The 22,689-nt window shown below is 54.9% G+C and overlaps 3 protein-coding genes across 4 annotated transcripts; 1 reads left to right on the forward strand and 2 right to left on the reverse strand.

Annotated features, from left to right (window-relative positions):
• Window positions 1-492: 492 nt before the first annotated feature.
• Window positions 493-9,383, reverse strand: LOC104643316 (uncharacterized). The gene is given in 9 exon segments (XM_075776275.1): window positions 493-643; window positions 1,398-1,456; window positions 1,998-2,081; window positions 2,083-2,180; window positions 2,960-2,964; window positions 4,945-5,171; window positions 6,268-6,407; window positions 8,442-8,524; window positions 9,379-9,383. Coding segments are annotated over 9 exon segments (852 nt in total).
• A 1,066-nt stretch (window positions 9,384-10,449) lies between these two features.
• On the reverse strand, window positions 10,450-12,988 carry POLE4 (DNA polymerase epsilon 4, accessory subunit). Its single transcript, XM_075776641.1, has 4 exons — window positions 12,707-12,988; window positions 11,487-11,571; window positions 11,150-11,191; window positions 10,450-10,805 (listed from the first exon to the last, which is right to left on the reverse strand). Exons 1-4 carry the CDS (start codon window positions 12,908-12,910, stop codon window positions 10,792-10,794), a joined length of 345 nt encoding a protein of 114 aa, XP_075632756.1. The 5' UTR covers window positions 12,911-12,988; the 3' UTR covers window positions 10,450-10,791.
• Window positions 12,989-14,388: 1,400 nt separating this feature from the next.
• PRAM1 (PML-RARA regulated adaptor molecule 1) lies at window positions 14,389-22,164 on the forward strand. Of its 2 annotated transcripts, XM_075776701.1 has the most exons (10): window positions 14,389-14,501; window positions 16,276-16,966; window positions 18,746-18,818; window positions 18,987-19,099; window positions 19,437-19,491; window positions 19,754-19,847; window positions 20,132-20,294; window positions 20,761-20,794; window positions 21,411-21,445; window positions 21,924-22,164. In XM_075776701.1, the coding sequence occupies exons 1-10, from the start codon at window positions 14,499-14,501 to the stop codon at window positions 21,926-21,928; spliced, it is 1,266 nt and encodes a 421-aa protein (XP_075632816.1). In that variant the 5' UTR covers window positions 14,389-14,498; the 3' UTR covers window positions 21,929-22,164. The 2 variants fall into 2 exon arrangements, with proteins under 2 accessions (XP_075632816.1, XP_075632817.1); XM_075776702.1 differs by lacking the exon at window positions 16,276-16,966 and having other exon boundaries at window positions 14,390-14,501; window positions 21,924-22,055.
• Window positions 22,165-22,689: the final 525 nt, after the last annotated feature.

Genomic DNA, 22,689 nt, shown 5'->3' on the forward strand with positions numbered 1-22,689 from the left:
AAACTATTTGTATCCTCTGGCTCCTTTCCTTCCTCTTCCCAGCTCACCAGCCACAGCAGCGTGTCCTGCAGGATAACGCCGCTGGGCCTGGGGCTGCCCGCAGAGGGGACATCTCTGTCCCAACACGCCTGCCTACCTGCTTCCCCCTGCTCTCTGACTCCTACTCCACATTTTGTGAAGCAGAGCAGCCGGGTCCGTGCGACCCCCAGCTCGTGCCAGACGGCCGCATCCCTCCGTGCACAGCGCATCCTCCTGGGATGCTTGGGCCAGACCCAGGGGCGGTGGAGCTGCACAGCCCAGCCCCAAGGAGCCGCGAATTGCCCGTGATGTTTATTTTACAAGCTGCAAAACATTTTGCAGACGGTTCATTTATACGAGCACTGTTTAAAATAGCTTTTATTCATAAAATAGCCTTCTCTCATTTACATATACTACAGACAGTCTGGCGGGGGTCTTGCAGGAGCCCCCACCACCTGCAGGTCCCCAGCCCCGCTACCCCCTGCACTTGCACTGCCGGATGGCAATGACGGTGCGAACGCGGTCTCGGCGGCTCCTGAACATGTGTACATCGTACTGGTGAGGGGCGCAGCGGCTGCAGGCAGCTTCTGCCCAAACCAGACATTTCTCTCCGCCTTGTGACTCCCTGCGGTTAGAGACAAACCCCGTACATCCCCTGGGCCCCTGCGCCCCGGGGCCCGGCGTGTCATCCCCTGGACACAGGGCAGATGCCCCGAACCAGGGCGGTGGAGGAAAAGGGACGCAGCTTTCTCCCGCTGGCATCTATTCCTTACTCCTGGTGTAACTCAGTGAACCGTCTCCTCCCTCTCTGCCTGTGCAAAGCAGGGATTATTTCTTTATTTGTGGTTTGATTTGCTTCCCTTTGTGTTTGTCACGTTTTTGTGTCTGCAGGTGACACACAGTGCTGTCCCCCGGCCTGAAAAAAACCAAGTGTCTGGAGCAACCCTGCCCCAGAGCATCTCCCTCCTCCTCCTCCTCGTCCTCCTCCTGCCCCACGGGATGGCAGGCAGGGAGCAGGAATGGCACATCCCACTGTCAGGATCCTCTTCCCATCTGTGCCTGCTATCCTGGGGGACCACAAGCTTTATAAGCAGCTGCCAAACAGGCCAAATTCGGCATCATCGGTGGCAGGTTCTTCGTCATCCCTCGGAGCGGCATGCTGCTGTAGCACCGCTGCAAACGCTGCTCCACTTCAGTTTTGTCCCTACGTGGTTAGACACAGCCCGGAGGAGCTGTGGGTGCTCCCCAGAACCCAGGTCCTGCCCTGGGGAGCAGCAGATCCATCCCTCGAGAGAAACAGGAACAGCTCCCAGCTGCCTCCGAACGTGTGCGGATGCGCCCGGACCAGAGCGGCGGGATCCCGGCACAGCTGTGCTTACCTAAGGGAGCAGGGCTCCCCCGAGGAGCAGCTGCCCAAGCACCTTCCCACATCAATTTCCTGCAAAGATTTGCAAAACAAAGGCATGAAAATCCCCTGCAGCACCCGGCTGGGGACACCCCAGGGGACCGGCCCACCCTCACCCAGGCTGAACTTACAGGAGAGGCAAAGCTGGTAAGGAGAAGTATTTGGGGGGCACACCAGTGTTTTTTGAGGTCCCCGTGCACAAAAGCTATGCTGAAGAAGAGAGTACAGTCTCCGGTGAACTGAGCTTAAGATATACTTCATGATTAAATAATTTTTTAAATGAGTATCTCACTACTCCCTTAATTATTTTTTAAAGAAATCCTCAGCCCAAAGAAAAGACCACTTGTTACTTAATGGCACTGACGCATACACAAATTAGTGGCAGTAAAATACATTTTATAGCATAAGATAATATAATTGTGAGACCTTTTTACCGCTATAGTTTGTGGCCTGGGTGTGCTTAGCTCTACCAGGGTGAAGCTGCCCGTGTCCGAGCATCCACCCGGCTGCTCACACCCCACGTGTGGGCCCAGCTGAGCCCACCGGAGAGGAGACCAAGCCATGGACCACCAACCTTGAGCCGTTCCTCCCTCCGTCCCGCAGAGCCGTGCGCAATTCCATAACAATATTCCACCTGGGAAACACGGTAACATTTTTCCCCTCACCTCGCAGTTCTCCGGCATCCGAACCACCTCCCCGCTTTGTGGGTTTTGGACTAGAGCGGTGTTGAACTTTGTGGGCACGCAGAAAAGTCCACCTGCAAGGAAACCAGAAGGAAATTTAATCCGGGGCTGCGTCTGAGGCCACTACGGCTGCAACATCTTCGGCAGGGGGGTCTGCCGTGCGGCACAGAGCCGGCATCAGGCTCCGGCATTCAGCGCGCCGGTGGGGAAAGTGCTGTTTTCTGTGTGAGGGTCCCCAGCTGAGAGTTTGGGGCTCATTCCTTCACCAGCTCAGGACTTCAGTGATAGGTTTTGTTCCTCCATCTCCGTTTCAGACCACAGGGCGAAGAGAGGTTATTCTGGGTGTAAATTGTGACCCCTGCACCTGCCCTGTGACAGCCCTGTCTCTGCAGACACAGCCTATTACACATTATATTTGAGAAAAAAAGGTCTTTGAACATAAAATATTCATGGCAACGCTTTTTCCAGAGACGTGCTCTCACACCAGGGAGCTGGGGAACATTATTTAACACTCATTCAGCGTTTCTCTCTGGATTTGCCAGGGGGCTGTGCCCTGCACGGCTTTCTCAGGTGCTGGAGCCACCAGTGGCACCAGCTCTCCTGGAAATATATTCCCCAGGCATCTCCGAGGGCTTTGCTCTGGGCTGGGCTCACAGCTCTCCATGCAAGGAGATGAGCCGGCCGGAGCTGGGGCAATGGAGGCAGCATCTCCCCACGTCAGCACGAGTTATCACATCTGCCCTACCGGCGTCGTGGGATGGAGGAAGAACGGTCCAAGAGGGGAGGAAGGGGAAGGCAGGCGATGGCCCCGGTTCTGGAGGCACAGGATAAGTTATGTTTGGATTTGACATACCTAGCCTGTTAAGGAAGCCGTGCGGAGAGCGGGGCGAGGGGGGCGTTGGGCAGACACGCTGAAAGCCTGCGTCTCGCTGCCGTGTCACCTCCAGGCCAGGTCCCGGCTGGCCCAGGCAGGGGCTCAGCAGCTCCAGAGGAGAGACGGAGGCTCCTCCAGCAATAACTCACGTCCGGTTGGAAGGAAACAGGCACAGACTGTCCTGCCTATCTCAGTCTGAACGTCTGTTCTGCATGGAAAGAAACAGTTCATCTGCTAAACCTCCCAGCTTTCCTCTCCCTCACCAAGTAAATGAGGATTAACATCTCCGTTGCATGAGCTAGAGGAGGGGAAGAAGGATGGCTAAGATGATGGCTAAGTCAGTCTTGGGTTTTGGCTCTAAATAGGACCTAGTCTTGCCCTGTCCCAGCCCTCGGGTGCAGGTCCTTCAGGGCTTGCGTTTGGTTCCGGGCTTTAAAATGGTTCTGAGAGTTTCCTGCCCCCTCCCAGCTGCTGGAGATTTCTTTGTTCCAGGATGGGGCTGTGTTTTCAGCGGAGGGAAAAGTGTTTTCTGAAAGCAAATCTCTCTGCGATGCCTTAAGGGGGTGGGGGCCACACAAAATGACAACTCATTTCTGGAAGCCAGTATTTCTGGGTGAGATTTTAACATCCTCCTCCAGCCCCCCTCCGCCGCTTCTCTGCCGCGTGTCCAGTCTTTAACGCGACGCTGAAAGCGTCAGCCTGACTTTACGGGGGAAACCCAGAAGGAAAGTGCAGAGACCTGCCCTAGGACAGAGGCAAAGCTGGGGGCGAGTCCCCATTTCCCAGCCCTGGGCCATTATCACCGAATGAGCCACAGTCCATTAGCCACCCCCCGGAGCGGGGGACAACAGCATCGTCCAGCACCTTCCACTCACACCTCTGGGAAGTAAATGCTGATTCTCCCACCTCTGGAAAAAAGCACTTCACGCTGCCTAATTTTCTTTTCCACTCGCTGTGTCTTGCAGCCGGATTACCGCGCGGGCCGCAGATGCCTGCGTGCGGACCCTCCAGCTTGGGGAGGATGGGACGCAGACCCGCAAGCTGAGCCCCTTGGGGTTCTGTTTCCCCGCCACCCCTCCAGCTCAGGGCCCTTCGATGCTTTTCAAGCTCACGACAGGACTCGCGTCGGTCTCTGTCCCTCTCTAGTGGCTGCTGCACAGCTGTGTCACAGGGAAGCTTTTAACACCAATAAAATGAGATCAACATATTCCAGGTGAACTGATTTTATCAAGCAGTCATAGAAAATCATTTCAACGCGACTTTCTGTTCTGATAACACCAGATCAGTTCATCTTCACTGATGTGACTCAGGCCGTTTTATGTGTGAACTCACAAGACAGCACACCAGCTCAGGACGAACCAGTTCAGCTTTATCCCAGTGGAAGGTTTTGACCTGTCTGGAACGATTTAGTTTGGAATTTCAAAGTGATTTTTGAAACATCAGTGTAGCTTGGTGCTGAGATGAAAGGGCATTTCAGACCATCAGAAAGGAAACTCCATTTTTCAGCGGTTGCTAAGTGGTCTGTTCTCAGTAGAGCTTTTATCATCAGGTTGTTTTTCTTGCTTTGAGTGTGTGTGTGTGGGGGTTGGAACAGAGACCCCAGGGTTCTTCCCAGCCTGGGTTACTCTATGACGTCTGGTTAGGGGAAGGTAACACGAGGTGGTTGTATTTCCATCCTCACACCATGCACAGGGGCAGGGAATTACCCTTTCACCTGCAGACCTGTGCTCTAAGGGCCCAGCAGCAGAAGGGAAAAGAAAACCCAAACCCTGGCAGTATAAAATCCCACTCCCACCTAAGGCAAAGAGGGGCTGCGTAGCAGACCGGAGCGTTGTTAGACCACGCTCTGAGCTCTGACGTTGGTGCTGGTCACACAGAAGGGATCATCCCTATATTCCTGAAGGAGGGGAGCTCCCCATCATTCCCACACCTGCACTGTAGGTCAGGTCAGAGTATTTCCCCACGTGAGCTCCCAGGGAGAGCCTGGAAAGAAGGTTTTCAGAGCTGGGAGATGGAGACATTCCTCTGGGCACCTGCTGCAGTGACAGCCGTCGACCACCTCCACCTCCCGAACGGCGTCGAAGAGCAGGACCCGCTCCACGTGCACGGGGGCAGGCTGGCAGCAGGAACCCGCAGGGCAGGAACGTGGGGCTCCCGGCCGCAGCAGCGAGTCAGGATGCCTGACCTGCAGCTGCACAGAACAGGGCAAGAGGCAAATACACTGGTAAAAACAGGTCATGGAGAACAACTTCCACCATCAGCTCCCTGATAAAAACCTCTTCTGACCTAGAACTGACTCAGCCTTTACTCCTTTCTCCCTGCGTGGCAGCACTGCGTTGCTGTGGTGCTGCTCTTCCCAGTGACACATTGATATCAAAACTGTTCATTCCTCGAAACCCTCCCACCACCAGCTGAACTCTCTTGGACAAAGCAGTCCTTGTTTCACCCCAGGCTCCTGATCTGGAGCGTCAGCGCGATGACAGCTCTGGGGAACGAACGTGGACCTGCCCATCCGGAAGACGTTGCCCCAGCAGTGCCACAGCGGTGACAACGGTGGGACAAGTGGCAACAAGATTTTTCACAGTTAGAGCCCCCCAGGTGAACGCTCACAGGACACACACGTGCAGCACCGTACAGAGCTCGTTTCCATTCCCTCCTGGGGTTAGGTCTCCTGGTGGAGATGGGACTTTAGGCAACGTCAGCTCTCCTGGGATCGGAGAGCATCGCAGCCTGTGCATAGCTATGTCCCCAAATGCACGGGCTCCTCGTAGTCCCTCCTAGGAGCGATACGCGGCATGCGGTATGGGAATGACACGAGCACCTCAAAGGTATATTCATCATGAAACCACGGGTCCTGCCAGTTTTGCTCAACCAGGCAGAAAAAGGCCTCCAACCCCTCTACATGCAGGACACCAGCTCTCACGTACAGTAGAAGCGGCTGAACGAATTGGTCTCACTGCTGGGCTGGGGGAGGACAGAAACACGCCTGGATGCTGCCCGGAGCAGCTGGGTAGGTGCTGTGATAGCCCTTCAGCTGAACCCTGGCCCTTCCTCTGCCACGGGGCACCCAGCGTTGCTGGGTACTTTCCGGTTGTCCAGCCTGCATGTGCCACTGCTTGCTGGCTGAGGGAGGACAAGAGGCTCAGTGACGGGTTTTCTGAAATGCAGAAGCCAAGAAAAAGTATTTTAAAACATTTAGAAAATGGCAGCCCCAGGCAGCATTGTGTGACCTTCACCCAGACCCAACTGCTCCTGCCACAGGGATAACAATAACACACTTTTCTCACCTTCTTGCTTCTAAGGCAATCAAGCATGGAGGAGTGTCTGGAGAGCCCCAGGAGGCCGGGGTGGGGGGAGCTGATCCGCTGGGACAGGCAGCCGGACCAACACTTTCCAACGTCCACGCTGACAGGACTGCCAGAGGCATCTGTGGAACACAAGATCGACGAAAGGATTACTCCTCACTGTTTGCGTGATGCTGGGGAGGCCCTAGCTCACACCAGGGCCGATGAAAAGGACACAAACAGTGAACAAAAAGACATGTCCACCCCTGGGAAGTCTGTCTGGGAGAGAGATTCCATCAGCCTGAGCACCTGCAGAAACCCCAGAGAGAAAGCCCTTCACTAGCACTGCAGACACGTTTGCAGCCCAGAAGGAAAACATTTCATAATAGACTGGTCAGCGCACTACAGAATAAAAAGAATGCAATTAAGAATTCACTAGGAAACAGTAGGATTTATACTCTTTAGTGAGCTCATGAAGCACGGGGTGAGAATAGATGAATACGTCGATTAGCAAAGGGGGAAGGTGACTGCTCAGCTGTCGCTGCCCTGCAAACCTTGAACGTACTGAACAAGCCCGAGCACCCAGCGGGTTCAGGGCAAAGAGAAACCTGGCTGCCCTTGCCTAGAGCCCGATGAACCTGTTCATGGAGCTGCTTGAGCTGAAAACAAATCTGCCCCCTTCCCCCCGCCCCCAGATCCCAATTTCACAGCTCCCCAGACCTGTTGCATTGCCACATCAGCACTACAGGTAGAGGACAGGAAGGTGGGAGCAGGCACGGGAATGGGGGAGACAGGGGACCACGACATCCAGGTTTAGACCGGTTTACTCTGCTGTCTTTTGAGTTTGTAAAATATCAGTGGTTTTTGGCTAATGACTGTTCCTTCCGGAAAGCCTTCTAAAATGAGCTATTTTTCCCCCAATAGTGCTGTCCATGCTCAAAGGGTTGATTGATGTAAATCCTCATTTCATCGTACACTGCGGAAGAAAACTGTCCTTAAAAGTGCCCGCTGAGTACTTCAACACCACTATCATTCATCTGCTGCAATTCAGGCTGCTGGAGTTGCAGACCCGGCGTGCGCTGCACCGATTTAAAAACTGCTCTTCAGTGTCAGCGCAAGAGACAGCCCTCATCGCCGTGCTGCACGACACCAGGAAGTACGTCGGGACATTTTAAATCCCATTTTGGTTACTATAGCTCCTGCCAGCTGCCCGAGGATTTCTTTGCCCAGGGAAGCGAGCAGTAAGCCAGGTAGCAATTTGCAGCGTCTCAGCCATTCCCAGGTGGCGATCCCTGCAGATGCTCCTTTGCAAAGGATGCTGTGCCAGCTGGAGACACCATTAACCCCTGCTCTCCCATCCCCTCAGCGATACAGGCCATGTCTACTGTTTTTATCACTATCTATTACTCTTTTCACTATTTTCACCATTCTGAAATTGTTTCCTCTGGAGATGACAAGCTGTCACTGCTTGTGACAGTTCTTAATTTGGATATGATCATTTTATAATCCCTACTGTTTGCATAAGAACCAGATACTCTGCAAACACTAAAGGCTAAATTTGTACAAGTACTGCTCCCATGCACTGAAAAAAACCCCTAAGAAACCTCAGACTTTTGGTCACACAGTTAAAGCCATTCTCACTTATCTGTGCTAAAGTCAGCTGAAGCTCATTTTATGAGGCCTTACTGCTGCTGCAGGGGGAACTGAGACTAAAGGCTACTCCTGAAGGCAACAGACTTTTTTTTTCTGGTGAACAAATGGAGCTATTTCCTACTTTCTCTGCACAGTAAAGTCAGGACACCCTGTCTTGCTGGCAGCTCTTCCAATGTTAATCCTGGGAATCAAAAGTCTGCAGTAATCCTGAACTTACACAATACCAGAGGCAAACACAGAATTCAAGCACAAAATTCAACCACACGGCAGGACCCTGGTACAGAAAATGAAACTTCTTTCATGCAATGAACAGACCTAGGGACCAGTTCCTGTTCTACAAAACATGCTTTAAGCATTGGATTATCTGGGCAACGAGTCCCCAGCGTATTCCTGTCCTTAGCCCCTTGAGGGAAAAGTCACCAGGATAATTTCAACGTAAAGAAACATCCGAGGGATCATGGGTGGGAACGTCAGTGGGGAAGCTTAAAGGATCCAGGTTTCTTGCAGGCGAAGGGGGAACTCACCGTGCCCAACGTGGAGGAAACGGCTCTGCCTCCTGCAGCAGCCCCTCTCTGCAAACAGGTTCCCTTGTCCTTTCTGCCGATGGCTCCGGCACCCGCAGTCACAAACCACCGAGCCCAGCGTTACCCCAGTTATAATTCATCATCTTTCCTGCTTGCGCTGGGAGGAGGCACTGAGCGCCGAGCACAAGCCCGCAGGCACCTCCCGTCTGAACCAAATGGCTTCAGCGCAAGGGAGAGATTTAGAGCAGCTACAAATGCACATGGCCCATCGGGCCTCTCAGACCTGGCTGGTTGGGCTAAACACCCTATTGATTAATTACTCCAAGAAAAGGCTGCATTTAGCAGTGTTTTATCTTAGGACACCAGTGCCCTGCTCTCTTCTACGTGACTGCAACGCGAGCTCGGGTAAGAGGAGTAATCTCACACAGCACAAAGCAGCTCACCGGCACTGAACCCCCCAAAGATTTCTGCGCAGCAGCTTCCTCTGAGACAAACCTCAAATTATTTGCTGAGTTTTTATTTCCTCCACGCTGCTCACAGTGAAGCACCACAGAAAACATACACTGTGCCCATACAGAAGCACCAGATGCGAACAAAGCCCGCACACAGCCTCGCGCCGCACACCCACGCAAGCCCTCCTCTCCTACACGAGAGGCCAAAGCAGTGTCAAAGACGACGAGAAGGAAAAAGGACCTTACTGGCAAAGATGGGAGCGTGCAAGAGCCCTGCGAAGAAGACTATAGCTAGTGAGTCCTGCATACTGCACCTCGGGAAACACAAAAAGGTCTCCGGTAGCTCTGATACTTATACCGGGGCCCGCGCAGCGGGTGAGAAGGTGGACAGGGACAAATGGGCTCACGTACCCCTGGCAAACGTCTCCAGACTGCGATCTGAACAAACACCGAAGCAGCCTGGGCAGTGATGGCATCTCTCCCACATCATGTCTACAGGGATCAGGCTTCAAGCAAACTTCAAAGTGTTTCTTGAGAGCAACTGGTTTTGTTCCCAGCCTGGGCAAGCTCCTTTGGGGGTCTTTGTTCTTACCACCACTTTCCAACTAATTAAGTTTGTGGTGACTGGAGTCACTTTCAAGTCCCCTCATTTGAAAGGAACGTGCATCCTTCATCCTCACTCATCGCATTCAACGGCCGTTTTATCCAGGGACAACCCTCTTTTGTCTCCCCACAACACCAAAACCAAGACCAAAGCTGGCTCTTTGATAAAGATGGCAACACAGTAGGACTCAGCCACATCAGCAATGACAGCGTGTTCCCCAGAACCACACTGAGCAGGCTCTCCTTCTGCCTCTTTTCAGTCTGCCTCTGGCTCATCTGCTTCTTTCTAGCTTGTTAAATACACGTAGGAAAGTACTAGTCTCCTGAGTCCTGGAAACAGCAGAAGTACAGATGGTGCCCGTGTGCTGTAAGGGACTCACACAGACACGCCCGTGTCCCAAACGCTTGCTGCATGTGGCTCTGAATTACTGAAGTTAGGATCTCTGCACCGACCTGGACAACTGCACGTGGCAGGGAACACATTCGGTTCCCAGGGAAATTTTTTTGCCGGACTCAGGAATGAGAGCGCACAAGAGAACCGTGATGGCAGCATAATTCATCGGACACCACTCTGGCATCCAACATCAGGGCTTAGGAGGGGGTTTGGCTGCAATTACTTACGGGCGCAGCAATCACAGAAATTTATGGAAGCTTGTACACCCCTAGGAACAAGCCAAGTCTCCCTGGAGCTCACACATAGTTCCTGGAAGACAGCTGGGGTTCAGTGGGACAGCTGCCTTGAGGAAACAATTAGCAAAAGCAAAATGCTATTAGAAGGCATCCTTTCATAACTCTGCCATTTACCACAGCGCTACAGGAACACCACGCCCTTTGTCCCAGCAGCACAGAGGAGAAATCAGGACAGCTGTTCAACAACAACAAAAAAATAAATTTAATTGTGTTTGGCCAAGAAACAAATATATACAAAGAAAAATACATTTCTGTAAATAAAAAAAATTCACTGTGCCCAGGCTCTCCATTCAGAGCTTTGCGGTGCTGCAGACCTGGAGAGGCAGAGACCGCTGCTCTGAGCCACCGCTGGGTGACTCGGCCAAGCTGGAGAGCAGCCTGCACCATGGCGGCAGGGCAGAGTTAAGTGACATACAAAATATTTATGAAAAAATATGCATTTTAAATAAACAACTTACAACAACTTAAAACTTTATACAAAATATTATGGTTGCCATTTCAGTGTCTCAATTCTAGGAACCATTTTTGAACTCTCCACATCCTGTTTTCCACCCCACATCTATCTCTGCAGTCTCTTTCTCCAGAGCACTCCACCTCTGTCCAGCTCAGTCCAAAGTACCTAAAAATGAAAAAAAAAAAAAATATAGTCTCAGGAAACAGAAATGCAGTTATGTGAACAAATGAAACTTGTTTACAAGCTGCCAAAGGAATAGGCAGTAACTTTTTAAAGTTTAAGCAAATCACACATGAGTAAAACCAAATCTAGCTAAAAAGACTGTACGTGTCTCAGGGTCCTCTTGATTTGTGGATTTTGATTTGATTTCGCCTCTCAGCAAGGGGCATAACAAGTTACGCTATTAAAGATGTGGAAACAGAGGGCTCTGCAAATGATTAAGTTCTTTCTCTCCCAAGAAGGAAATTACACAAAATATTGAAACCAGGTGAAACCGAGCAGAAACTCACCTTCCAAAAAAGCGAATTCATCGATAGCTTCAATGGCATTATCTGCAAAACGAATTGACAACAATTAACATAGGTAAACCAACTCCATATCTGCATCTGCTTCAAACAGCAGTATTTGAATTTGCATCACAATTCAGTGACCAATTGGTCTAAACCTCTAGAGCTGGTGTGTGAAATTATTAGCGTAATATTTGGCAGAGGGACGGTTTTTTTCTCCCATCCTCAGAGGAAGAAAGAGAAGCACCTAAGCTTCATCACACCAGGACAGGTGGAAAAATCCTCCGTCTCCATCCTAGCAACCCTTTGCTAAGGGATAGCACAGAACATGCTCTCATACCCAGGTCTTTTCTCTGCAGAGTTTTCCTTTTTCCTTGCTGAGCGTACACGTAAGCATCTTTGGCTATGGTTTCAACAAACAATTCCTGCAAAGCAAAACCAAGATAATTTCACACACAGGGGATGAGAGAGGGAAGAGAGAATGTTCTGAGGAAAGGTCCTACAAGACTTCAGGAAGAAACCAGAATCTCCATCTTAAAACTTCCCCTTCCCAATACATAGCTCTGAAAACAACGAATGAAATTGTTGGACAGTGATTCACATGAGAAGCCACAAGGGAGGAGAAGGCCGAGAGTGCACTGAACAGAGATGGTTCCTCTGAATGCATCTGGGACAGCAGCTACAAACCAGCTGCTCCCAGGACACCTTCTGAAGGAGGAAAGGTGTCCTGCGCTCAGCGGATTGAGCACGACTGTCCTGACATGCACCCAGCAGGTACCTCAGCTGCGGGAAGCAGACGTCCAGCCGCAAGCCGAGGAGTTACTGCAGGGAGACGCTGGAAGGGTGAGACCACAGTCTACACACGGATGCTTTTGTAAGATGCCAAAGCCATCCCACCAAACACACCTCGCCTGTGCAACGGGAGACACTTTGCAAGGGAGAAAAAACCCTTCTACACATTGCTCCGATTTGCACGTCACAAATCGGTGGGATCCCTGAGGAAGGGAGACGCGGACGCTGGGGGGGCACTGCCGCCTTTCCCCGCGGTTCCCCAGCCTTCTGCCAGCAGCACCTCTCACCGCGGGGCCGAGCGGCAGCAGCCCTGGCCCCAGCCGGCACCTGACCCGGGCGGATGGAGGGGCGACGGGGTGAGGGCAGGGGCTGCGGTCCTGCTCCCCAACGGGAGAGCTTGGGACGGGTGCCTGGCTACCCTCGCTGCCCGTGGCGGCTCTGCCTGCTGACCGGACGAGGTGTCAGTTGGGAGAGAAAACTCCTCAAACCTTCCACAAAAAAAACCCCAACCCAAACCAAAAAAAACCCACCAAAAAACCCCAACTCTTGTAACAGCCAAGCGAGCGGCCCCACGTCCCACAGACACCGAGCCCAGCGCCGGGGGTTGCAGCTCCCAGCGCCTCCAGCACCGGCCTGGCGCGGCCCAGTCGGCTCCCTCAGCCCGGGGGCCCGGCCGCGGCCCCGGCCCAGCAGCACCGCGGGGGACGGGCGGCCTCCCAGCCGCCCCAGGGCCGCCTCCCGCGCCAACCGGGCGCCGCCGCCCCTCACCGTGGCCCGCGCCAGGACGAAGACGGCCTCCTGGCTGGCCAGGCTGACGTCCGGGTCCGCCTTCACCAGCGCCTTCACCCGCGCCAGCGGCAGCCGGGCCAAGCGGACCGACCCCGGCGGCCCCGCTCCCGCCGCCTCCTCCCCCGGCCCCGCCACCTCCGCGCCCGCCACCAGCACCGGCACGGCCGCTGCCGCCGCCGCCATCCCGCGCCCAGGGCCGCGCCTGCGCGGGGCCGCCGGGAGGAGCGGGGCCGCCGCGGGGAGGACGGCGGAGGGACGGGCGGGGGAGGGCCCGGCCCCGCGGAGCGGGAGGCCGCTGGGGATGCTCCTCCCGGCGGGGCTCGGGGCCCGCGGAGCGGCCGTGCGGGAGCGGGGCTGGCTGCAGAGCCGGGGGGGCTCAGCCCGACCCCCCCCCCCCCCAACACGGGCCTTGAGGCTCCCGCTGCCCCCACGCGTGGCCCTTGAGCTCCCTGTCACCCTCATCCCCCTAAACACAGCCCTTCTGCCTCCCCATCGCCCCCACACCCCAAATACGGCCCTTGGGCTCCCCATCACCCCTGTCCTCCTCAAAGCTGGCCTCTGGGGCCTCCCCGCCACCCCTTGTCCCCAGACCCGGCTCTTCGGCCTCCCTCTGCCCAAACTGGGCTCTGCCCTCCCTGCGGCAGCAGCGCTGGAGCGGTGGGGCAGGTGGTGATGGGGACGCTCTGAGGAGGTGACTGTCACCACCAGTCGCCCACCCTGTGCCCCCACATCGGCTCCCTGCAGGTCTGGTGTGGGACCCCCCGACGCCCCCCCTCCATCCTGCCTCTGGCTGGGGGAATCAAACCCTCTGGCGTCCCGTGGGCGCCCACCACCCTCCGCAAGACCCCCGGGACCGCCACCCTTGGCCAAGATGTGCCCGTCCCAGCCTTGCCCACATCCTCAATGCATCGTCTTGTCCTTAACACCATCCACAGGCAGGAGCCACCGCGGGCACTGCTGGTGGGACATCTTCCCCAAAGGCTGGAGGGACACTCCACCCCGGGCCAGGGACATCAGAACCTGCTCGTGGCCAGCCAGACCATCCCCGCCGTGGGGCTTGACTCACCCTCTCAGACCTTTCCTGCCTCTGAGGCAATAAACTGTGAAAACAGGACATTTCAACACAGAGATGGCCCAACTCAGTGCCGTGCCATGCAGAGTGCTTCCCCTGCTTCCTGGTGGAGCACGGCTCTTCAACGGAGCAAATGTCCCCCGGTTTCGGATACGCCAGAAAGCCGTAGCCCTCGCCCCAACCCTCCTGTGCTCCTGCAGAGCTCAGCTGTGCAGGGCCGTGCTGGTTTTGCCGTGCGACCCCCGTGAATCTCTCCAACCTCTGCAGGTCCCATGGCGCTCTGAAGACCTGACCTACAGCAGGTTCACGTTGGCCACCATCAGACGAGAACCTAACCCACCTCCTGGTCCTCACGGCAGCCTGTCCCCGAACCCTAGGCTCTTTTCTGGGTGAGAGTCTCTTATGGGCAGCAGGGCTTGGTGGGCTTCAAGCTTCCCAACAGCAGCAGAGTCCAAGCTAGCGGTGCACCAAAAGCTGCTCCTCCTCTTCCTTCTCCTCCTCCTTGTGCTGTTTCATGGTCAGGCTACAGCGACTTCCTGGCGTTGCACACAGCTTCTTACCAACCGTTAGGAAAGAGCTTCTGGTTTCAGGGGAAGCAGACTTCGGAGAGGCTTGCTTTGCACAAGTCCTCCTGCTTGGATGTCTCCAGTGGCCTTTAGAAAGGAGGTGAGCACGCAGGAAAGCATCTGCTGATGGAAAATGGTGAGTAAGAACCAGACCTGGGCTGTGCTGGACCTAGGGACAGAGTGCGGGGAGTAGAGCCATGTCTCCTGCTTGGAAAGGCTTTGGCAGTGTCCTTCAAGGGACTGGATCCTGCTGAGACCCTCACTCTTCCTGGAAGACAAAGTCCTCCTGTACGTTCGAGCTGGTCAGAGCTTCAGGGGTCTTTGACCAGTTCCCGGGCTTAGTGCGAGATTTGCTGGGTGACATTGGGCTGGATGTAAAAATCTGTGAAAGAGGAGGAGGCCACGCTCTGCTGCTGAAGTCCAGGAAAGCACCCGCCAGTGCAAAATGTATTGATAAAGCTGGAATTGATCATGGTGACAGCGGTGCTGTATCCCACAGGTACACCTGGGAGCTCTGTGCAAGTCCCAGCTCACGGAACAGCTCCAAAATTAATGGTTACAAACCTCTGAATCTTTCAGGGGCCAAAAATCCCAGTAGCATGTATGGGAATCTGGAAAAAGTTGCTCTTTTTCAATAGTTTGGGTGAAAGCCCCACTGCCTGGTGTGCAGGAAACAGCAAATTCGCGGTCTCTAAACCAGGCTCTGCTCAGAGTGCTGCATTTGCAGTGTTTACCAGGGAAATCAGGGTGACTGCCTGGGGATGCGAGGGGAACTTGCACTTATTTAGGTATATATACATTTGAGCGCTTATGTCTGAAAATATTGTGCTAGCTTCTTGGCATACTAGCCCTTTTGTCATGAAAGGAAAAAAAAAAAATTACGCAAGCTCAAACCCAAACTGAAATCCCAGAGGGAGGAGAACTGCAAAATCAAAGCCTACAGCTTGCCGAGGGCAACCGGAGCAGCCAGCTCCGGTAAAAAGGGATGCTGCGGTCCAGGGACAAGGGGGTGGGAGAAAGATCAGGGAGGGCAAGATGAGCCCTCCCCTCCCATAAGGTCCATCTGAGCAGCTTAGGAAAAATGTAACCTCGTCCCCCCCTGAGTTTTGTGCAGTACCTCAAACCTGGCGCTCTTCTTCCAAAAGTCAACCAGGCTCTTCCTGGCAGCCTTTCTCTGGAGGCTTCAGAAAAAAGGTGCTTTTTGGTCATTCAGGAAGCTGGGGGCAGCTCTGTGCTGGGGCCGGCGTGTCCCAGTTCATGTGTGCAAGGTGTGAGCAGCACAGGAAACGCTTTGGTCAGAAAAGTAGGGCAGATCTTCTACCTCTTGGTCTTTTGTTTTGCACGCAAGCTTTGGCAAGATGAGTTTCAGCAGCAGTGTCCTGGGTTTTCCTCCGGGGAGGGACGCTGACAGCTCTCAGTGGTCTCCGCCAACTCCTGCCTGATTGGATGATCTTAAAGGCCTTTTCCAACCTAAATGATTCTATGAGTCTATGATTCTATGACTGCCCTGGTTCACCATGGAACCAGGAACAGGGCAAGGCAGGTTGCTCCCATCTAAGCCCCAGGCGGTCTCTAGATCTCAAGTTCTGCCCTCAGGACTAGTAGGGTATAATCCCCTACCCCATCCTTCTGCTTTGATGGTCCGTGGTAGTGGACGAAGGGTGGATCAGACCAAAAGACTCTATGAAATGCCTCCTGGATGCCCTCGTGGTGGTGGGACCTGTTCCCGCTCTGGTGGAGCCCAGTGTTGTTTTGTCAGACACATTCCAGGACCACTTTGAGCAAAGACCACATTTCATCCAGGAGGCTTAGTGTCAGGCCATGGTGAAGAAATACTGCGTTCCCCAGGGGGCTCTTTGACTCGTTTTCCTCCATGGTGTTTTAACTGGAGCTTTTCTTAATGGTCACAGACACATCTGGAGGAGAAAGAGGCCGTGGTGAGGCACCTACGGGCAAAGCTCCAAGGGAACAGGAAAGACCCTTCCAAAGCGGGCGGCTGGCCGGAGAGCCGCTCTGCAGCTTCCCCTGCAGCAGATTCGGGACAGACCCCCGTGCCGGGCTCCAAGGGTGAGCCACCTCCCGAGCCCCCCCGGACCAGGAGGATGGACTTCAGCAGGGCTTCTCCATCCCACAGTAAAGGTCAGAGTGTGGGACAACGTTCACCTCCTCATCCTGTCTGTGAGACCCCAGAATGGATGGTGCAACTGAAGAAGGGGATTGCTCAAGACACCAGCTTCCACCCAGTCCCTGCAAAGCCAGGAGGAGGAGATGCATTGAACAAGGAGGTGGGAGCCACCTCTGATCCTCCCCAGAGAAACCCAGCGCAGCGGACATGGCCACTTGCCAAAGACAAGGGTGCTCCAGTGGTTCCTGCCAAGGGCGCAGCTGTTGCAGCCTCCCTGGACGCTACGGGAAGCCTCCATGGGAAAGGACACCCATCCTTGCCTCGGAGGAAGCCTTTGCCACACGTCAAGGTGCTGGGAGCGAGGCCGGCCAAGCCCAGGCGCCCTCCTGTTGTGGATCTGGAGAAGTTCGGTGTGGTTGCATGTCCTGGGATGCCCATCGGTCCTGCCGTGGAGCCACCAAGGAGCGCTCAGCCTGGTATGGCCAGGCACCTGCAAGTCCCCCAGAGAAGGATGCCACCCATTCAGGAAGGAAAATGTCCCTAGTCAGAGTCTGGAGCTCCTGGGAGATGGAAATACTTGGGGGGCTGATGGAGACGTGGGGGCTGACAATGCCAAAGGGGCTTTTATTAGGCACAGCATGCAGAAAGGAATGAGGGAGAAGAGCAGCAGGTGAAGAAATGAAGGAAACTAAGTGCCCTAGGCTCTGGGGTGCTTGCAGGGAGTAGGGTTGGAGTAAGTAACAAGAAGGATGCTGACAAACTGGAGTGAGCCCCACGCAGGGCACTAAGATGGTTGGGGGCTGGAGCACGTGGGGAAAGAGAGGTTGAGACCCAGGCTTGTTTGGCCGGGAGGAGAGCGAGCAAAGGGGAGATCCTCTCACTGCTCACAGCTGCCCAATGGGAGCAGAAGATGGAGCCAGACTCTTCCCAGAGGTGCCCGGGAGCAGGGCTGGAGGTGATGGGCATGAGCTGTAGTGGGGGAAGTTCCAGTTAGATATTAGGAGAAGTTTCTTTCCTGTGAGTGGTGCAGCCCTGCAGCAGGCACCAGGGAGATGGGTATCTCCACCCTTGGAGATATTCAGTTGTCACCTGGATGAGGCCCTAAACAACCTGCTGTAGCTCTGAGGCCAGCCCTGCTCTGAGCAGGAGGCTGGATGAGAGACTCCAGAGCTCCTTTCCAACCAGTCCATCCTTGTGTGGCTGTAAGAGCAGACGAGCGTGACCGGTGGGAAGCAGAGCTGGTCTCCATCCTATGGCCAAGAAGCACTTACACACCCTTTGGCCAAGAGGCAGAGGCTCTCTGAAGCTGGCAGCACATTGCCTGCGACACCATCCGCCTCCAAGCCTGAGGGAGTTGCTGAGCGTCCCCAGGCACAGCCGGAGCTGTGGCCATCGGGGCCATGGTGCTGGCTTGATGTGCCCTCCTTACCGCGTGTCCGTGGGACGCAGGGCTTGTTGCCTCTTGGATGTGGTGGTTCTCAGTTCAGCATGAGCCCTGCCACGCTCCACGGTGGCCTTCCAGATCTAGGCAGATTTGTTGATTTTTAACAGCAGACACTCTGCTAATCCACACTCTGGGTGATGAAACTTGTTTCAAATCCTGTTTCTTCCTCAACTTCTCTAAGTTCTTGTTCACCACCACATTTATAGGATGGTTCACGTCATAGCTGCGGGGTAGAGGGCAACCGTGAGAGCAGAGCTTCTCTTCCTTTCCTTATCAGAACTGCAAAATACAGCTGGTTTATGGTATTATTTTAAGATATTATTGTTGTGTCAGCACACTTTCTCAGGCCCAGCTGTGCCGTTTTCCTGGGAGATGCTCAACCACCGAGACCGGCCCCAGCCCTGGGCAGAGAACGGAACGATCTGCTCTCTGGGTGTCCTATAAACCAGCAGTTTTAAAGTATTTATTTGTCTCATGGGTCCTGAGGCAAATTTAAACATCTAGAATTACACCCCCACCTTGATTTGCTTATTTTTGTTAATTTTTAGGGTAGTCTTACAATTTTAGGGACATAAGAATGGGAAAATATATATTAAAGCCTCGGTGAGCTCTCCAATGAGAAAAATCCGCAGATGGGCCATGGAGTAAAAACTCCTCGCTGGATCCAGATGTGCAGTCAGTTTTATCTCCCCACATCCCTCCGCACTAAATCTAGCCCAGGGCAGCTCTGACTTCAGGGTGGGTGAAAGAGTCAAGGAGAAAACGTGAAATAATCCCTTGCTGCTTCCTCCTGTTCCTCTTTTTACCATAGGTTACCTGAAACCAGGCTACGTTGCATCAGCCCCAGCACGGTTCCCACCACAGGATGCTCCGAGTGTAACGGGGTAAAGACCAAGGCATCGTTTTCATTCTAAGCGGTTTTCAGGGTGTCCTGACCCAGTGGAGGGTCCTTGGGTTTTCCTGCCGGCCCCTGGAGGGGAGCCTGGAGGTGGGGACGTCACCTCGTGCAGGCAGCTCCCGTGGTGCAAAGCGCCTTCCTTTATTCATTGCAGGGATGAAGATGAGATCTACGATGACGTAGAGCCTGTTGGGCTGGTGAGGAGAGGCCAAGGCTTTCTGCTGCCCCCCGTTTCCCGGCCAGTAGCGTATCCCTGCCCTGGAGGAGGTGGGTACAGGAGGGGCTGAGATGCTGGTTGGGGTGGGTGCTGCAGCTCAGAGAACCTCAAGGCCCCGACGAGCCATGGGCAGCAGTGGAGCCCGCACTGAGCCCACTGTTCCCATGTACGGGGGGGTGGGGGGGCAATGGGTTTCTCTGCTGCCTTGTAAATGGGCATGGGAAACCCTGATCCCCCCCACCCCACGCGCTCAGGGGGCAAACTCACGGTTTGGTCCCAGGAGGAGAAAGTTCTCGCTGCTGTTTCAGTCTTGTGTCCTGTCTCAGCGGGTGTCTACACCTTATAGCAGCCTCACGGCAGCATCTCTCCCGGGATTTGGTTTTACAGGTGGAGATGCCGGTCGAGCCTCTAACAGGGTTGCCTTGCTGGCAGCTGCACGGAGGTAACAGGGGTTTTTACTCTTTCTAAGGGTCTCAAAATGGCCAGGGTTCCTTGCTGCTTTGATAAAGCTGGTGGTTTAATGCTCTCTGCTGGGCTTGCGATAGAAATGTCCATGCTGAAGAGCACAAGCAGCGGGTTTAAACCCTCCGAGAGCCCCAGCAGTCCCAGAGCTGGTGCAGGGAAGTGTGATGGGGCAGCGGCTGGGGGAGGGAGCAGAGCGTGGGATCACCTGAGCTTTCCCATGACTTGCAATGACTCTGCAGAGACACCCAGGTCTCCCAGAAGATGAAGCCAATGACACTCAAGGAATGCAAGAAGGAAGAGAAGGCGGACAGGGAGTTTCAGAAGAAATTCAAGGTGAGCAGCAACGAGCCATTGCTTATCCCTCTAAGCCCCCCCCCTCACCTCCCAGGAAGGGCACAATGCAATGGCAGAGAGGAGCTGCGCTCCGCAGAGACCAGCCGATACCTAGGTCACACCTGCCCTGTTCCCCACAGAAACACCCCCAGATCAGACCAGTCCCGCAGACCATTTGGCTAGAGAGGGATCTGTTTCTCCAAGAAGGGAGCGCGGTGGGAGCTGCCCAGCTCACGCTCCCCTGGGGCAGCTGCCGAGCTGCAGCACTGCTGTTTGTGTTTCAGTTTGAAGGAAGCATCAACGTCCTGACTCAGATGATGGTGGACCCCGCAGTGACGGAGAAGAAGGGTGGAGGGAAGAACCTGCCACTGAGACGAGGAGAAATTCTTGATGTCATTCAGTTTACAAATCAGGAGCAAATCCTTTGCCGAAACAGCCAGAGGAGGTGTAAGTCTGTGGGGGCTGAGGCTCTGCTCTTCCTCATGCTCGGCACCAGCATTTCTGCTGTTAGCCAGGCTCGTCTCCCTCTGCTAAAAGCCTTCGCAGTTCCTGGACCCTCTCAGCCACCAGCTCAGCATGTCAGACTTTGCCGTAGGCACAGACTCGACCCAAGCTATGTTTGCACCGAAGGATGCTCCGGTGAAATGGGCTGCAGATCCCCCAGGGATCGGGCTCTTCCCAGCCAGCTGCCACCCAGCCCGGCAGGCTCGTTCCCTGCATTGCCCAAGCAGGTTACCCCCAAGGGTCCAGCTCGGCTTCCCAGAGCCGGGCTCCTCCTTGCCCCCAGCCCTCCCAGGAGATACGAGACGTTGCTAAACCCTGCCTGTCCTGGGCAGGAGCAGGTGCTGGGGTGAGACCCTGCTCGTGCCCTGGCTCCTGGCACAACTGACGTGTTTTCCTTTCGCTGTTGCAGATGGCTACGTGCCCCGGGCTGCGATGCTACACCTGTGAGTACCCCTTCCCCACCCCCTTCCTCCCCACTCCATGAGCTGTAGCAATTGCCCAGCAAGTGCCCAGCACCAAACCAGCCCTGGCCATTGAGTGCCAACTCAAAACCATCAAACCCAGGCCATGACCATAAGCATAACACCAGCTAGTTACCCTGGGGGTGGGATCTGCCCTTTCTGGTGTCAGGAGAGATTCTGGCACTGGGAGCAACTTCCTGGGGCGCTGGTGAGCCCTCCCCGAGCTACGGTCCCTCACATGGGACCTGCTCAGACACTGCTCAGATGCTGCTGGTGGCACGGTGTGACGCACCAGCGCTGCCCCTCTGCGTGGCCAGGTCTGCAGCTCGCGGCAGCCTGGGATGGGGCCACCATCCCTGTGCAACGCGAGAGGGGCCAGAGCCATGCTCACCCCACGCCGGAGGATCTTGTCTCTGCGGGGAGAGCACAAGGCCGGGAGGAGGCGGATGGGGCTGCGTGGAGGACACCAGAGCCCGTAGGCGTGTTAGGAGAGACAGGACCGATGCAGCAGCAGGAGCTGGCCCTTGCGTCAGCATTGGGAGGCAGTGGGGACGTGGGAGACCAGACTGCTCACAGCACTCTGTCTTTTCCCTCGCAGGGACACTGACATCTACGATGACGTTGAGATTTACGGTAGGTGCAGAGGGAACCGCTGCTAAAGCCCCTTTGCCAAGCGCCGGGCACTGCTCCCTGGCATGGGCAGACAGCAGTGATCCCCACTCCAGCACAGGGGCCCCACGTCCTGCCCCCTTGCTGTGTCCCCACCTTCCCTCTCTACCCTCCCTCTCCCGTGATTCCTCTCCCTCTCTCTGGGACATCCCTTCCTTGCTCTCAGTTCCCCCCAGGTCCTCATGTTCCTCCTTTCCCAATTACTTGGAGTTGCCCACACCCTTTCCCTTCTCATCTTGCTCCCTCCACTCGCTGCCAGCCCCAGGGACCCTTCGATGCCCTTTGAGATGTCCCTGATCCCTCAGACAGCTCAGGATGTCCTTTCCCAGCGTGCAAACTCCATCCCCCAGCTTGCAGATGGTTCTGAAGATGGAGCTGAATAGAGACAACTGTATTTTAGCTGTGCCAATGAGCAACTGTTTTATCTAATTCTGCCCGGCAGGTTGAGCGATCCATGCTAACGCCAAAGGCACAGGACAGCACCAACAGAGACCTTCCCAAGGGCTGAAACATGAAAAGCACTATATGCCACGCTCCTGCTTTGGAAGGAGTTCTGCTTCCTCTGAGATAGCCTGCAAAAGCCACTGTGTCCCTGACGAAACAGCGGTGAGGCCGTTCAGCACACTGCGGGGCTCCAAGGATCCTGTCCCACAGGGGCAGGGGGTTCAAAGAGATCCTCAAGTTAAGCCTTCTGTGTGGTTTTGTTTCGTCTGTGTAAAATACGGCAATGGTATGAGAGGGTTTCGTGGTCTTATCTGTAGGTGGGGGGTAAAATCTGGGCCAGAGAGGTTTTACTTCAGAGAGGTTTTACTGTTTCCCCATTCCCAGAGCATCCTCAGCCTGGGAACAGCTCTGTATCCCTAACCCCCCCCCACCCTGTCCTTCAGCTGCCTTCTGCACCGCTCTCCTGCCCCAGTGAGACTCCTGGCCTGAGCCAGAGTCAAACTGGACATAGAAATACTCTAACACACTGTGGGCAGCAATGATCATTGACCAGACTTCCCAGCAGCATCCTGTGGCCTTGGGGCAACTTCCCTGCAGAGCTGGTGGGGGGGGCGGATCTGTTGGGGTAGATATTCCTGTGGGTACATTCGGCATCGTCCCTCGGTGCCTTGGGCTGACGGTCTGTGCAGATTGCCATGGGAAATTCTTCGAACGACTGGGAAACAGCGTTCCTTTGCAGGCGTTGCCCTCACCAAGCCCTTACA

Source organism: Balearica regulorum, chromosome 26, assembly GCF_011004875.1.
Source record: "Balearica regulorum gibbericeps isolate bBalReg1 chromosome 26, bBalReg1.pri, whole genome shotgun sequence".
NCBI lineage: Eukaryota > Metazoa > Chordata > Aves > Gruiformes > Gruidae > Balearica > Balearica regulorum.

What these genes read in the sequence shown, in the direction of transcription:
- PRAM1 (XM_075776701.1), top strand. An exon ending in ACCAAGGAGCGCTCAGCCTG is followed by an intron (nt 16,967 to 18,745) that starts GTATGGCCAGGC and finishes TTTTTACCATAG; the next exon opens with GTTACCTGAAACCAGGCTAC. An exon ending in CCGAAACAGCCAGAGGAGGT is followed by an intron (nt 20,295 to 20,760) that starts GTAAGTCTGTGG and finishes TCGCTGTTGCAG; the next exon opens with ATGGCTACGTGCCCCGGGCT.
- POLE4 (XM_075776641.1), bottom strand. Translation starts at nt 12,910, where the DNA reads ATGGCGGCGGCGGCAGCGGCCGTGCCGGTGCTGGTGGCGGGCGCGGAG. An exon ending in TCGTCCTGGCGCGGGCCACG is followed by an intron (nt 11,572 to 12,706) that starts GTGAGGGGCGGC and finishes TTTGCTTTGCAG; the next exon opens with GAATTGTTTGTTGAAACCAT. An exon ending in TCTGCAGAGAAAAGACCTGG is followed by an intron (nt 11,192 to 11,486) that starts GTATGAGAGCAT and finishes TTCGTTTTGCAG; the next exon opens with ATAATGCCATTGAAGCTATC.